The 14,749-nt window shown below is 42.7% G+C and overlaps 1 protein-coding gene across 6 annotated transcripts in view; it reads left to right on the top strand.

The window, feature by feature from the left end:
- Positions 1-14,749, top strand: part of rfx2 (regulatory factor X, 2 (influences HLA class II expression)) — a 33,428-nt gene that overhangs the window by 5,868 nt on the left and 12,811 nt on the right. The window contains exons 1-6 of one of the 6 annotated variants that reach the window (XM_061824057.1): positions 78-326; positions 10,361-10,469; positions 10,874-10,963; positions 11,979-12,061; positions 12,324-12,591; positions 13,779-13,853. In XM_061824057.1, coding sequence (XP_061680041.1) covers positions 10,362-10,469; positions 10,874-10,963; positions 11,979-12,061; positions 12,324-12,591; positions 13,779-13,853 — 624 coding nt within the window. In that variant the 5' untranslated portion in view covers positions 78-326; position 10,361. Of the gene's footprint in view, positions 1-77; positions 327-10,360; positions 10,470-10,873; positions 10,964-11,978; positions 12,062-12,323; positions 12,592-13,778; positions 13,854-14,749 lie in introns of those variants that run through there. The other 5 variants (XM_061824055.1, XM_061824053.1, XM_061824058.1 and 2 more) reach the window with 5 other exon arrangements.

The following is a 14,749-nucleotide window of genomic DNA, read 5'->3' as shown; positions in this document are numbered from 1 at the left end:
CCACAATATTATCTGGAATACGCCATAGAGAACCGACTTCAGACGTGTTCTGTTCAGTCGCCATTTTGGATGTGAGCAGTAAAGCTTGTGGGACATGGCAACTGTAGCTAAGGGGGCGGAGCTTAAACTCGCTAGTCGGGAAGGTCCGTTGCCTCGAGACCCCGTCGCGCCATAGTGACTGTAGCCGTGGAGACAGTTTCTTGCCAACGGGCGCAACACTGAGCAACAGCAGCCGCCGCCGCAGCACCAGCAGCATCTGGGGGTCACCGAACGAGTGCGAGAGAGTGACAAGAAAAACACAGGCACAACTTTCCCTCAAAACTAAGGTGACTATCATGTTTCAAAGTGACTTTTATTCAAGAGCAGTGTGATGTCATGGCGCTCGCGCTAAGGGGGTCTACGTTCCGTTCCGCACACAACCGAAGTTGACTCTATGCTTCCGTGTTGTAGTCGGCCGACGCTTCCAGTCGTGTGTCAGCTCACAAAATGTCGATTTCACCTCTCGTGGGGTTGTTTGGCTGCGCGGCGCGTTCCAACTGCTTTGGCATCACTTTCCACTTGTTGCTATGTTGTTGTGTGGGGGCCGGGAAGGCGCTCTCGCTCTCGCTTTTTCCGCACAGAGGCAACGAAAGGTTCGGGCTAACCCGAGTCGGCGAGATTTTAGCTTCGTGCTAACGTTGATAGCCTCCCCGCGTGCGCTTTGTCCTTTTCGAGTTTCGTCGGACTAACCGGAGTTGTTGACTTTCGTCATCCGGACTGGCTGGCGTCCAGGCAGGTGGCAGCGGAGCCGGGCTAGCCCTCGCAAAGTTGGTGCCACCGTGGCCTCGCTCCGGGGGGTTGAAGTGGGCACAAACTTTGTTGTTGCTGTCATATCATCTCTCGACAACACTTCAACTCAATTTGCGGAGCTTGACGACAGCAGATATCGACTCAGGTCCGATGGGGAATGAAGCTCAGTCACATTAACCCGAATCGGTGCTTTCATGAAACGAGTCCAAATAGTTGGTATGTTTCAGCTAGGTGGCGCTGTGATGTTCCCCCCCCCACTGGCTGCTGCTTTTACGTTAAAACTCTTGAATATCATGCCAAAAGACACAAGGTGAACCCCCGTTTATCGCGGGGAACGCACCACTTTTACCAGCGATAGGTAAAAATCCAAGTCCCTATAAAACACTTTTAATAGTTTTCGCCTACCTCGCACGTTCAAACTTATTAAAGGCATTAAAACACCATTGTAAAAGAATTTATCAGCGGCTCTTTTTGATCTTTTCTCACTCACACCGTTCTGAAAATGTGGAAAAAACAAGCTTACATCAAGGTGTGTCAATTTACTGATTCATTAAACAAAAGACACTACAAAACTGCATATTTAAAAACTAAACAAAAGTCAAATTGCTTAATGGTAGCATGCAAAATGCCATAGACTGGCTCAGGGAAAATAACTTAGATGCTACATTAATTGTAAAACATTAAAACACTGCTACCTTAACACACACAAAGCAGCATCACATACAACCAGAGCATGAACAATTTCCACATGTTTTCTTCGCTTTGTGGGAAGAAGAAATAATAAAATACCATAACGTGGTACAGTACTCTGTTACAAAGAGCGGGCATATCTTGCAGTAGAGCTCAGTGTTGTTGCTGCACAATCTGTTTCTTAACAGAAGTTGCACAATTGCAATTTCAAACTTGCCTGTATACTGTAAAACCCCATCAAATATTGCTTAAAAGTCTGCAATATAGCAGGGTGCCAACATTCAACGCAGTACAGTATTGCATATGAATGATGTGAACGGACTTGAGCTTTCACAAAGCCATGTCGTTTACACATCACATACAGTAAGTTAGGGCTATGAAGAGTAAAATTGCCTTTGCTGTGTACCAGTATACAGGACATGGAGACATGCCACCAGGATTAGGTGTAAGATACAATCTAATTAAACAGACCTCATAGGGCCAATTATTGAAGTAGGGTAATTGTTAGTATCTTTTCAATGGCCAAATTTGAACAGTGTTAGTCATATCTTCCCAAAAATATTTTGAATAGTTAGAAATCTATTTTTGGGGTGTGGGAGCATTAATTTTACAATCTAGCTCCTTTCCAGCTACATTTTCCATTCCTGAAATCCCCCTGGAAGTGTGTTGTGTTTTGTCTCCAGGGGCACAGTAATTCTAATGAAGGATCTTTTCAGAGACAGCTGTCAGGTGTTGGGTCGTTTGTAATGCTACTTACCGCTGAAGCATCAAGAAGAATCTTCGCAGCATGAAAGTGTATCTATTTAAGCCCCGCACTGCATAATCACTTGAGTCAAATTTTCAATTGTGTATTCCTACAAACTCAAATGACAGTATGTCATTCGTATTTACGCCTGCAAGCTCTGTTAATATGTCGTTAATTATTAACACACAATAATAACCACACTTCCATTCAGCCACTAAAAGATTCTGGTTGTAATTTCCAAGTAATGAACTACTCACCATGACGGGCATGTAATGGCGAGAGAAGACGACGGTGCTTGCATAGCACTGTTGCTATTAATAAGTGTTGTCATATAATCTGTATTTACAAAGCATCTGATTAGTGGAATTCATTTACTTTCAATTAAATGCATTGCCCATCATACCAAGTACCAATACACTTACTGATGTTACAGTACATTCCATTTACACTTTGTTATCGTTACACCTTTTTCTTCAGTGAGTTTTGCAGGACTAGTCATGTTAGTTGAAAAAGTTTGATTGATGATTGCAGCGTGCTTCCCAAAAAAAAACCCACACAAAAAGTTTTGGTTGAACTCCAAATTTTGACTTTTGAGGTTGAACTGTATTTTGTTTAAAAATGTTCACAAACTAAATGAGAAGAAGATGTCAGAAAAGTTTCTCTTCGATATGTCAAATAACTGACAGCTAAGGAAGTCAAGACCCCAAGCCCAAATGTGTGAGTGACAATGTTGTGTTTACATGGCAACTCGACGCACAAATACACCCAAGAAAGAGGAATGCAAAATATTATTCTTTTCAGTGGTCGTGGTTTAATCAGGTTATTTTCATCTTGCTCCGCGGTGAAAGTGCATACTTCATGCTTGCAGGGGCAGGCCACAAAAAAAGGCGCTTCAATGGGACAATGAAGCGAAATATAATGTAGGATGTCGTCGATGTTTGCCTTTGCACTGATATTGCACTGCACAATTTTTTTGAAAGCAGAATAGTTTTCTTCAAAACACTACTTCACAATGTGGATGTCCGGATGCTGTAGCATTCTTTTGTACATTTTACATTGAAAAGCGCTCTAATTTCCAGGCAGTTAGGTTCCTGTTATTCCCTGTTTTTTTGTGTGACACTGCATGCTGTTCAGAGTAATGTGTGTTTTAAAGTGTAGGTTCAGGAGGACAGCTGCAGTGGGTCTCTTGGACAGCGGGTGACCTGTCACAGCTTTTGGTCACATGATCTGCGTACGTGTTCGTGTGCGTTTGCTGATGCTGTATTTAGCTGATCTCGATGAGCCCGCAGCCCCAGGGAAAAGTATTTGCTCCACTGTCCAGCTTCCAGACATGAAGTCGGTGTCATCAGTGTCATTGCTACTGTGTGCGCTCGATCGTAATAGCGCAACGTTGCATTTGCCCGTTTTGCACCCTTTGCTGTCAAATATGAGCTTTTTTTTAATGGGCCTTCCCATAACTGAAGTAAAAAGCATGTCCTGAAATCAGAGCAAGGAATACCTCGCGGGGCTTATTAAGTGGAAATTAATAGTACTGTTTGGGTGTGGTAATGTGGCAGTTTCACCATTAGGAAGGGTTTTAATTAATGTGATTAGTATCTCAAGAATCAGTGGCACAAGTTGAGTCTCCAGGATTGGAGTGATTTTGTAAATCATTGTGGGCTTTCGTTGCTAGGATACAAAGCAACACATCATGTCATCTGCCAAAGAAACGTTAACAACTGATTGGTACAGACGCTGTGGCAACAAGTTGAAACTGGTTTTGAAATGAAATGTTTTTTAGTCTTTTTCTCTTATCCGTGTGTGTGTCGTCAGGAGCATTCTTTACATTCCACCTGTTTGTATCCTGGCTACTCAACTGCTAATTAAATTTCCTGCTAGAAACAGCAGAGAAGGCAGTGACATTTGCATTACAATGACCATTACCTCCCCCTTTTTCTGACAGGGATAACTGGAGCTCCCTATTCTTTCCTCACTTTTCCTTTCTGCGATGGACTTTGTGAAATGTGTATTTGTCTTAAAAACTAGCAACAAAGTAATCCAAAGTGTGAGCGGTCTTGCTAACAAGTAGACCCGACTATAGCTTTCAAATTCTAGATCTTCCGCTGTGCTTCAGGAACTCTTTCGTGGGGGCATTTATTTGGGAACCAGGGAGAAGTGACTGTCTCCTATACCGTGAACATCTTTCAGTTCTAGGTTGCCCAGATAGAGTGTGTTGTTTTTCTTTTACACCCACAAATCTTCTAGAACAGACAATGATGGTGTTGAAACAAGATGGTCGAGAAAGAGAGTGTGAGTGTTTCATCCTTGGGAGCAATTTCCAGATGCCTGAAGGTACCAGGTTGATCTGTTCCAGCAATTATGTGCAAGCATTATGTGAATGTCGAATCATCATGCCAGTCAGGAAGCGGTTGTGTTCTGTAACCCGACAATGTAAGCTCTTTGGTAGCAATTGTTCATATCAAGTCAAAAACAAAAGCAAAACAAACACACAACAAAAAAAAGGTAAAGATGCTTGCGAAAGCTGCTAAGAGTATCTCATTATCCACAGTGAAACAAGTACTTTACTGTAATGGGCTGAAAGGCCACTCTGCCAGGAAGAAACCAATATTCCAAAAGAAAAAAAAAAAAGACATTCCATTTTGCAGATGCACACTGGGACCAAGACCTCTATTTTTGCAGAAGTGTTTATTCTTTTTCAATGCCAGATAGTGAGGGAAAAACCTCTTTTTATGTAATTTATGTAAACTTCTGGTTTCAACTTTACCTCCATAACCATTCGTCCACTTCCAATACTGTTGGGCCTCATTAGAGTCGAAGTTGAGACGAAGCCAATCTCATCTGGCTTGGCAGGGCAAGAGGGAGGATACACACTGGACTGGTTTGCCAGCCAGTTGGACAGCACATATTGACAAACAGCGGCTCAGGGTCATGTTCACACCTATGGGCAAGATTTCATTGAACTTTACGTGCACATTTTTTTAAATGTGGGAGGAAGCCGGAGGACCCACTATATAACTGTTCACTCATCGTGGTCCTGCTATATTGCAGATTGCTTTTGGAAGTGTTGTAACAGTTGTTAGATATTTTTTTTATAGCGTTTGTACAATATTCTTGTGTTATCTAGTAATATTCCACTCTCTGAATGTGTTTGTATTGTTTTAAAACTGTATTTAAAAATGTGTACCGTCTATTCATTCCATTTCGCTTGTTTCCACTGATCGTGGGGGTCTGCAAACTAATCCCAGCAATGGGGTTGGGAGAGTTGCATGGGGGTGTAATGACAGTCATCAATTTATATTCCCCAGGAAAAATAATGATCTATGTTCACTTTTTGGAACTTGTGAAGGGAACTAAATATATGTTGGTGTCTGACTGAGGCTGGATTAGAAAATATATTTGCATTGTTTGGCTAGTATATGAAACATTGCTTCCTTCTCCTTGCTTTTTATGTGAGATGTGATCTAAAATGTATCTTGTATCAGGTGATTTTAAAACACCAGCGTTTTCTCAGACTGTGGCTTGGGCACGAACCATGACTTCAATAGCCGCGTGCGGACTCTTTATCATTTAGCTCTTATTGGCCATCTGGAACATCTGGTGAGCAGCAACTCGTGTTGGAAATATTCTGTCTATTTAATTTTGGATTCAGTTTGCTTCCTGTTCACGATGTGTTGCTGCACATAGTTACATTTTCAATTGAATTATCATCTATAAGTAAGTTAGAAAGTTTTTCAGCAAATTTGTGTTGGTTCCAACAGACTTTGTGGTTCAGAATGGAGATTGCACAACCCCCCCCCCACCCCCAATCTCAGGTTTGCCACACTCCAATTTTTATCACAATGTTCAATAGTGAGAGCGAGGTGGGCGTAGTGTCAAGCGGTTGACAGGGTAGTTGTAATAGAAATTAGGAAAGGGGGAGGTATAGGATTGGGGGAGGAAGTTGCTACTATAGATCTTGGGCAAAGGCGCCGTCGCCATAGCAACAGTTTGATCTGGCTGTGACTGTCAGCCTTTCAGTGCGGAGTGTACAGGTTGCTTTGCTGATGACCTGAGGTGAGAGGAGAAGATAGTGGCGAGGGAGGGGGGTTTGCTGAACTCGGCCTGACTCTCTCCTCTGCCATCTGCATGCCGAAGAGCCACCGCGATTGGATTAGCCATGAATTACTGAGACGGCTTGAAGACCAGCGTCTGTTGTGGAAATCTCCATCATCTTAATGCAGCCTTTTGTGCAAGCACGTGCGCATGTGCCGTTTCATGAAATCAAAGCGCTCATTTGCAAGCCCCGGGTGTAATCTGATTTACATAAAAAGTTGCTGAATGACGACATGGAATTCCCAAATAACAGAGCCTCGTCACCGGCAACCTGTTGCACGTTTTCAATGCGCTGGTATTAAACGTGTCTGCTGTCACTTCATGCCCTCCCTTGATGTCTGTGTTCAGTTTCAACAAGTGACTGTTTCTGTTTAAGCAAAAACAACAAACTTTTCAAACTGTTTAACTATTCTCTCTTCGTGCGAGTAAGTTTGGAAAGATGTGACTTGGCTTGGGTTTGTTTTGAGTTGGCAAGAATGTAAAGCAACCTTGAAGAATAAGACTGTTTTACACTTGATGACTTAAACATTCCTCCTTTCTGCCACTGACCACCAAAGTGAGCGCCTCATCCTGTCCTCTTTAATCACGACTAAAGGAGCACAAAGTCTACACATTTTTAAATAATAGCACCACAGGACTAGCTCTGTGTTCCCCGGTGTCTGAAATTAATAGCTTACATAGTGTTTATTGTTATGTTTCTACTTCGTGTGAGATAGTGGGATCAGGTGGGGGGCGGTGGTCGGGAGGGTGGCATTGTTTGGTTTGGGAAGTATTCTGTTGGTTGCATGGCAACAGGGTCCTGGAAACGGGAGTGGACGTTGTTGCCACTGGCAACGGTTGTTGCTCTGCAAACAATGTGAGCCAGTGCAAACACGAGCCAAGACTGTGAGTGCCTTTATTTAATTGAACATCTGTATGTGTTTTTCTCTGATTGAGTCCTGTTAAAGTTGTCACAGGCACATGTTTAAATCCCGTCTGCATTAGAGGCTGAAGAATAAGTCACCTTTTGTAAGCCTTTCTAAAGTATTTTTTAAGAGCAGCTTTTCAAACTGGGAACTCTCGAAAAGTGCATGTTGTTTTGTAAAGTTGTCATGTAGTAGTGGCATGAACAAGACGTAGCGAAAAAAGTGAAAAGAAGGCGTCTCCGGGCTGGAGGCGATGAGGCCTTGCCCCGAACAGCAGGACGCCCAGAGTAGCAATTTGCTCCCATGGTCTCCATCTCCTGCAGTTTTATACTTTTTTTGTTGTTGTTGTTGTAGAGCTGCTGCTAGGAAGTTTGTGTGAATTTTCACCTTCTGTGACACCAAATAGTGAGACACCTTCCCCCCTAATTCCATTTTCCCTTTTTTAAACACAGCAATTTGGTGCACTTCATTATACCTATTAAATCCAGCACTTTTAACTTTTAAAAGGCATGAAACAACCCAATCCGTTTGTCAGGCTTTCATGATTTTATTTTACTTTATTTTTGCAGGCAGGGGGAGGAGATTGCCGATCGGAAGATGTGTGACTAGAGTTTTGTTGGGAGTATATTTAGAACTTGAGTGACACTCTTTTGACAAATTTCATTCACTAGAATGCTGAAAGAAGTCCAGCTTTTCTCTCATTTTTTGGACAGTCGCTACATAAAAATGTCAATAAACACTTTGATATAAAGTTGCTAATTGAGGCATTAATACCAAGTGTTAGATGGAATGTGATCTCTTTGCATATCACAACAGACACACACACACTTATTTCAACATAGTCTGTTAGTCATGACTTGTTCTTGCGGAAAAGCCAGAGGTGGCACACCCACATCATGTATTGTTTTTTTTTTTTATCATGAAGAAGACATACTTCCGCTCTGCTGACTGTTGCAAAGTAATGTTCTAAGATTCTGTGGATTATCACTGGGATGGCACCTTCGAGTGATATCGACTCTTGTGTTTTCATTTAAAAAAGAATCTTAAGGTAGATAAATTGACAATTGATACTTGATACTGAAAGGGGCTGGGGGTGGGGTGGCTATTAAAACCTTAATCAACAGGGCCTCTGCGCTGTTTGACAACTGTTTGTTTTCAGTTTGTATGTTGAAGTTGCCCATGTTGGATTTATGCTTCCTTCCGCTGCCACGCGCATGCCATTTTATGGATGAAATAAATACAAATGCGCAATTAGATAATCTATATGACACAATGACTCTGTTTTGGATGGTTGAACTGCAGTCACAAGCTGAATAGTTAAGAATTTTGAAGCCCGAGCAAGTAAATTTTCTCCATATAAAGCTTGGCAGCATGCGTGGCTGCAACCTGTTGCTTTTGGGCTTGATTATTTCAGCCCAAATGTTGTTTTTCTCGTCTCGTTGTTATCTTGTGTTATGATTTATCGCAGCGTGCCTTGAGTTATTGATGTTCTTCCACCAACCTCCACAGCACATTGTCCAACCGTCTTTTAACAGTACTCATTAAAGTAAAGCATCCCACCCTCCGGCTTCCTCCCCCACTCAGCTCTTTGGAGTCACACTCCAAAGTTCTTGCGCAACACAGGCGGAGGTTGGTTGCTGGGGGTTAGGGCTGAGCGGGGAGGGAGGAGAGGTTTCAGTTGGGGTGGTTGCCATGGATTCCTCACCATGGCAACCAAAATACGTTTGCAAAGCATTGAGGAATTTCCTCACATCAGCTGGATTTTTTAGGCCCTTAGAGAGTAGCTTTGGTTCCAAACAAACACAGGATCTTGTCAGGGCCCCGCTCAGGCCTGCAGAACCGTTTTATTTTCATCCCTTTCATTGTACCTTTTCTGAGGCGAAGTTCTTGTCATTCGGATCCTCTCATAGGCCCCCTTACTCACACTTAACCCCCACCTTACCTTTTTTTGGGGTGAGACTTTGTCACTGTGCCTTCTTTTAATTGCAGTGCAGATTATTCGCAAAAGGAAAGTTGACTGGCTCGTCTTGGTTTGGTCATTAGGAAACTGTCAAGTTTCATCCCCCCTCCCCTCTTTCTTGAAGAAACTTTTATTTTTACTGTAAAATACCTGCCTAAGTCTGTACTATTTGCAGGTTTTTTAAAAAACTATTGCTTGTTTTACTAGTGATCAAAGATGAGCTTGAGCCTCATTCTAGCAGCTAAAAATGGTGACCCAAAAACTCCCCCCTGGACAGAATAGTCTCAACTCTCAATTTTTGTTCAAGCCAAGAGTTTCTCCCTTGGTTGTATTGCGGGGATTTCGATAGTTGTCATCCATGTAAATAGTATGACATCATAGTGACACACTTGTAAAATTCAATTATTAAACATTATTGTTTTAACACAGAAAAACAGGCATGAGCATTTCACGGAAACGATCGTTCCGTTACCATGTCGTTACCCAGCCTGAGAAAACACGGAACCGAAAATCGGTTTCCCAGATCTCTGGGCTTACTTTTAATAAAATTTGCCCACGTGTGGAATGTAAAACAAGTTGTCAACGAAATACAACAATCTGTATAAAACGAACCTACATGAACCCCTTTATTTTTAATGATTAAAACGCCCACCTTTGTCAGTGTGGTTTGCAAACAGCACCGGTTTCCGCTTCTGCGCTACGCATGCGCAAGGTCGAGTTATTCATATCCGGGTCACTCAAACGCTAGTCAAACATGTCGGTTGCTAAGCGTAAAAGACAAAATGCTCATGCCTGCTAAGGCTTTATTTTGAAGTACATGTAAAAACCGGTTCCCATGACCATTATCAATGGGAACCGAAAAATCGTTTCCCACCGTTTCCCAGGACAAAATCCTCATGCCTGAAAAACACAACATAGTACATTAGTAACTATTATAGTGACCTCCTTTGGCTGTAATCAATTTCTTCCCATCCAATTCATTCATTTAAGCATGGTGGGGTTGCTTGTTAAAGTACGGAATGTTCCTCCATCAGTGGACACGCAGAAAGTGGTTGCAGTGACTGGTCGTATGTTTATATTAGAAAATTGTTTTTGTTTCTTCAATTCTTTTTGGTTAATTTCTTCAACTCCTTCCTTTTTTTGCTTCTTGTGCTTGATCCTGGCTTCCTACCAAACCAGCATGCAGAGCTCTGAGGGTGGTTCCGACACTTCGCCCAGCGTGGCAGCGTTGCGGACCTCATCATCAGCCCAGGCGCCTGTGGTGCAACCCGTCCCGGCCTCCCAACAGGTACGATGCTAAAGCAACTGGACTCTTTCAGATTATTTTGAAATCCAGACTGCTCCTTTTGTTCTAGTAAAGGATCTCGAATCCCGTTTCAGGGTGTTTTCCATCTTTTAACACAAACTCACTTGCATTTTTTTAATTGAAAGAAATCTTGATCACCATACGATAATAAGACATCACATCGCAAATACATACACGCAACTGACAGGTTGCTAAAAGAGCATAACGTGTGCATTTGTAGTGTTCATTAAATGTAATCCTCATCCCCATTTTAACTGTTCGGATATGGGATTTGTGTCAACGCCTATTTTCAAGGAATGGAATCTGTTGGTGGTAATCTGGCCATTTGTGTTATAATACATGCATCCCTTTGTAATGGAGATACTGTATGTCTTCTATCTACGCAGAGAGCGCTGGTACAAGCCACAGGCTCAGTTCAGAAGGGAGGACAAGTACAACAGCTTTCAGTATCCAGGGCTCAACAGGTTTCTCCGCAGGTACACAGTACTGTACATACATATACAGTGCTGTGAACATGTGAACAACACATACCCCTTTGGTCCTTAAGCTTCTGATACTGAGCCTTACTTTTCCTAATCAGCAAAGCCAAAGTCAATTACAAATATTGAATATCGGCTGTGAAAAAATATCCACGATGTATTATTATTATTATTATCTGTGTCAAATTAAGTTTGTAATTCAGGTTTAAAAGACTGTGAGAATACATATTGAGTACATATGTTATCCTGATGATGGCCTAGCAGACAATCATTAACTGAAAGCTGCTGCTGAAAGCTGAATACTATGTACTAGCATCCTATGCTCACAAGTCTTTCTCTGGCTGAGCCTGGCCCACTGCCTGTGTCTTTGCACCACGCTTCTTATTGAATACTTTCATTGGGAATCAGTAGGGATATTTCTGTTATGACGAGGATCTCGGCATGCCGGCTGACTATAGCTGTCACATTTTTTGGCCCCACTACACTAACAGACTTCGCCTGAGGCTTAGCTGCGCATTTTTGCACACATAGTTAAGGAACCGAGTATTCTAGGTTTTGTGATTAGCTTTTCACACAATGGTGCGTACATATTTTCCCGCTGAGCTGCTTGCATGACTGTGGTCTTTCTAGGACACTGTTACTTCTTCTGTCTTTGAGGAGACAAACGTCTTTCTTTGTCTTTTGGGTTTCGCAGTCAGTGTTAGGACACCAGATAGATTGGCAGCTGCTTTGGGAAGGAGGAAACTAGCAAGAATTTATTTTTTGTTTGTTTTGATTCTAACCACTGTAACTATTTGATTTTCCACTTCAAGCTTGATTTTTAATTAACAGTTTTATATAAGACCAAATGGGCTCGTCAAAAAATGGTGGACACACTTTTTTCCACTATTATTGCCTAAAAGCACTCAGTGGCTACTCGTCACTTTCCAGGGTGCCTTTGTTTTGTTTTTGTTGAAAAACTAAATCACGGTTTAAAATTGCCCTGCTTTGAATTTGTGTTCATTCTTTGTAGGTGCAGCAGTCACAGCATGTCTATCCATCCCAGGTGCACTATGTAGGGGAAGGCGGAGAGGCCGTTTACACTAATGGAACAATGTAAGCATGACAGCAAGTCTATTACACATTAATTAAACAAATACCTACCAGCAATTCATACGTAAATGACGAGACCATCGTGCCGCTGTAGTGTAGTTAGCACAGAACCACCCAGTCACATTTACCTCTTGGCCTGACTGCAAAACGCAAATATTCATTCACATGGTAACTTGATACTCTCGTTTGGAAAGATTCTGGCGTTGACAATTTTGATCATGAGTGAATGTCCACGCTGCATGCTAACCACAGTGATTCCTCACAGTCGCACGGCCTACTACAACCCAGAGGCTCAGTTGTACGGTCAGAGCAGCGGGGGGTCGTACTTTGACTCGCAGGCCGGTGGAGCTCACGTCGCCACCGTTGTCTCCTCTGCCAGTGGTGGGGTGCCGCCTCATAGCATGGTGGGCATAGCCATGGACGTAAGCAGCAGCCATATCATCTCCAGCGGCAGCACCTATTTGATCCATGGAGGGAACATGGAAGGAAGCCGCAACCATATATCACACTCGTCTCGCTCCTCTTCAGCCATGGTGAGCGACACATATCCGACTTTCTTGTTGCACTCTTTCCAAACCAGTGTGATGATAATAACACGAAGAACATGCTGGTAGTCAAGCAAATTATTATGTGAGCAGCGTGGCACGAGGGAATACGCAAACAAGTGGCTGTTGCGTCACCGCATAATTATTACGCGACACATTTTTTAGCCACAACGTTGACCGCTTGACTAAATGGCAAACCGCAAAGCCGCATTGTAGACTTCGCCGGAACTCCTCTAATCGAGCAGTCTGGATGGAGCAACATACGGTAACTCGAGAAGGTCCCCCCAAAAGTCTCTAAACTCCTGCAGCATCCTGACAGAGGCAGAATATCCCATCAGGGTGGAAAGGTAGCAAACGTGAAAGCAGCTATAGTCGAGCCGTCCAGGCTCTGCAGTGGAGCAGGACTAAGACAGCCTGTAAAACCGGGACACTGGTTTGAATAATTCAGCCATGCCTTGTTTCAGAGGTTTTCACCGGCACTTGAGCGCCCTGTGAAACAAAGCAACCCCTGGGGCTCATTACCATTTGGCCAGTTGCCCTTGGGAGCATTCTCAGGGCTTGGAACGATGCCTCCTCGTTTTTTCTTTTTCTTCTATGTCTCCTGTTGGCTGCAGTAGCACGTCTTTTCCTTGGGACTTCATTTCCTCCTCCAGCTCAAATGAATGTCCCTATCACTTTACCAATCAAAGATAAAATCACTTAATTATCTCTTCAAACAGGATGTCAGTGTATTGGGGGTATTGCTTTGCCAAAGTTGTTGTGTTCCAACGGCATTGTTTGGTAAATTGTGGGATTTGGGGGTGGCACTGCTGACCTATTGTCTCTGAGCTTGACATGACCTGTGCCTGCATTTGTGGGTCCTATTTGAATGCATTAGAGTTTCTGACTGCCAGGCAGACCTAACTCAACTCGAGGTCCCTTGATTTGCATGCTTGTGTGTGGCATTAATGATTTTGGCGGTAACACTGACTGATTTGAATGGAAATGCAGAGATCTGGCTCCTTGCTAACAATCGTATTTCCTTTCTTTTTTTGTGTTTTAATGTTCTTTTGCTTATTTCTGATTTTCTTTCTTTTTTTTTTTTTTAAATCTCTTGTCTACCTGATGTCTCTTTTTCTCTTTTGCCTCCTCCCCCTTCTGTGTCCAACTTTTCTGCATGCTTCATCTTTCTTTAGCTTGAAATGGCGATTGAAAACCTCCAAAAGTCTGAAGGGATTGCAAGTCACAAAAGCAGCCTGCTCAACAGTCATGTAAGTCCATCTGGAAATTTCTTTGAAAGCGACATCAGAACTTGAGGGGTGGCGGGGGCAAACCAGTGGCTGATCCTGTAGGTGGTGTGCTTTAACTCGTGTTTGCAAGGTTGAACACACCACCAGCTATTGCTATAGCTTGACTGACAACACTGTCCCACTATCATGCATTATTATTATCCCAATATTATTAATCCCTGTTGTGCTGTCACTTTTAAAAAATACTTTACACTTTGCACTCTGAATGTATTTGTTGTATGTATATATCCCTAAAATATTCCTGCCCATTCATGACGAAGCACCCTTGGAAAATACTTTGGACATATTTAGCCGATCATTAAATGGGTGTGTTGCATTGCAAACCTGTGGTTTTAAAGATAAATCATGACTGCCAAATGATGTTTTGTGATGTTTAAAGTTATCAGCTCATATTTGTATACCCGGCTGCGGCTGAGTAGTCGTAGAAGTGTAGTAGTCCTTCTAACTTCTAAATTCAACTGAATTTCAGTGACTTGATGGGTGTAGGTGGTGAGTACCGTAATTTCTCGAGTGTTAAGACGTCCTGAAGTATAACGCGCGCCCAAAAATTGACCTAAACGCTTTTACCATAATCATTGTGCAGGAAGGGCATATACGGCTTAAATTTTGTCAGACAAATATGAGCGTTCATCCCATGAATTCTATATTGGATCTGTCCACCTCCACCTGCAGGGTGCTGGTGGATATTACTCCGGTTTCCCCCAACATCCCAAAAACATGCATGGTAGGTTGATTGAAGACTCTAAATTAGCCCTGAGGGGTTAATGTTAGTGCAAGTGGTTGCGTTTTAACCTGCGATTGTCAGGTGACCAGTTCAGGATGTACCCCACCTCTCGCCCAAAGATTGCTTCTGCACG

Source organism: Syngnathoides biaculeatus, chromosome 7 (genome assembly GCF_019802595.1).
Source record: "Syngnathoides biaculeatus isolate LvHL_M chromosome 7, ASM1980259v1, whole genome shotgun sequence".
Taxonomy (NCBI): domain Eukaryota; kingdom Metazoa; phylum Chordata; class Actinopteri; order Syngnathiformes; family Syngnathidae; genus Syngnathoides; species Syngnathoides biaculeatus.
This window is presented reverse-complemented; position numbering and strand designations above follow the sequence as displayed.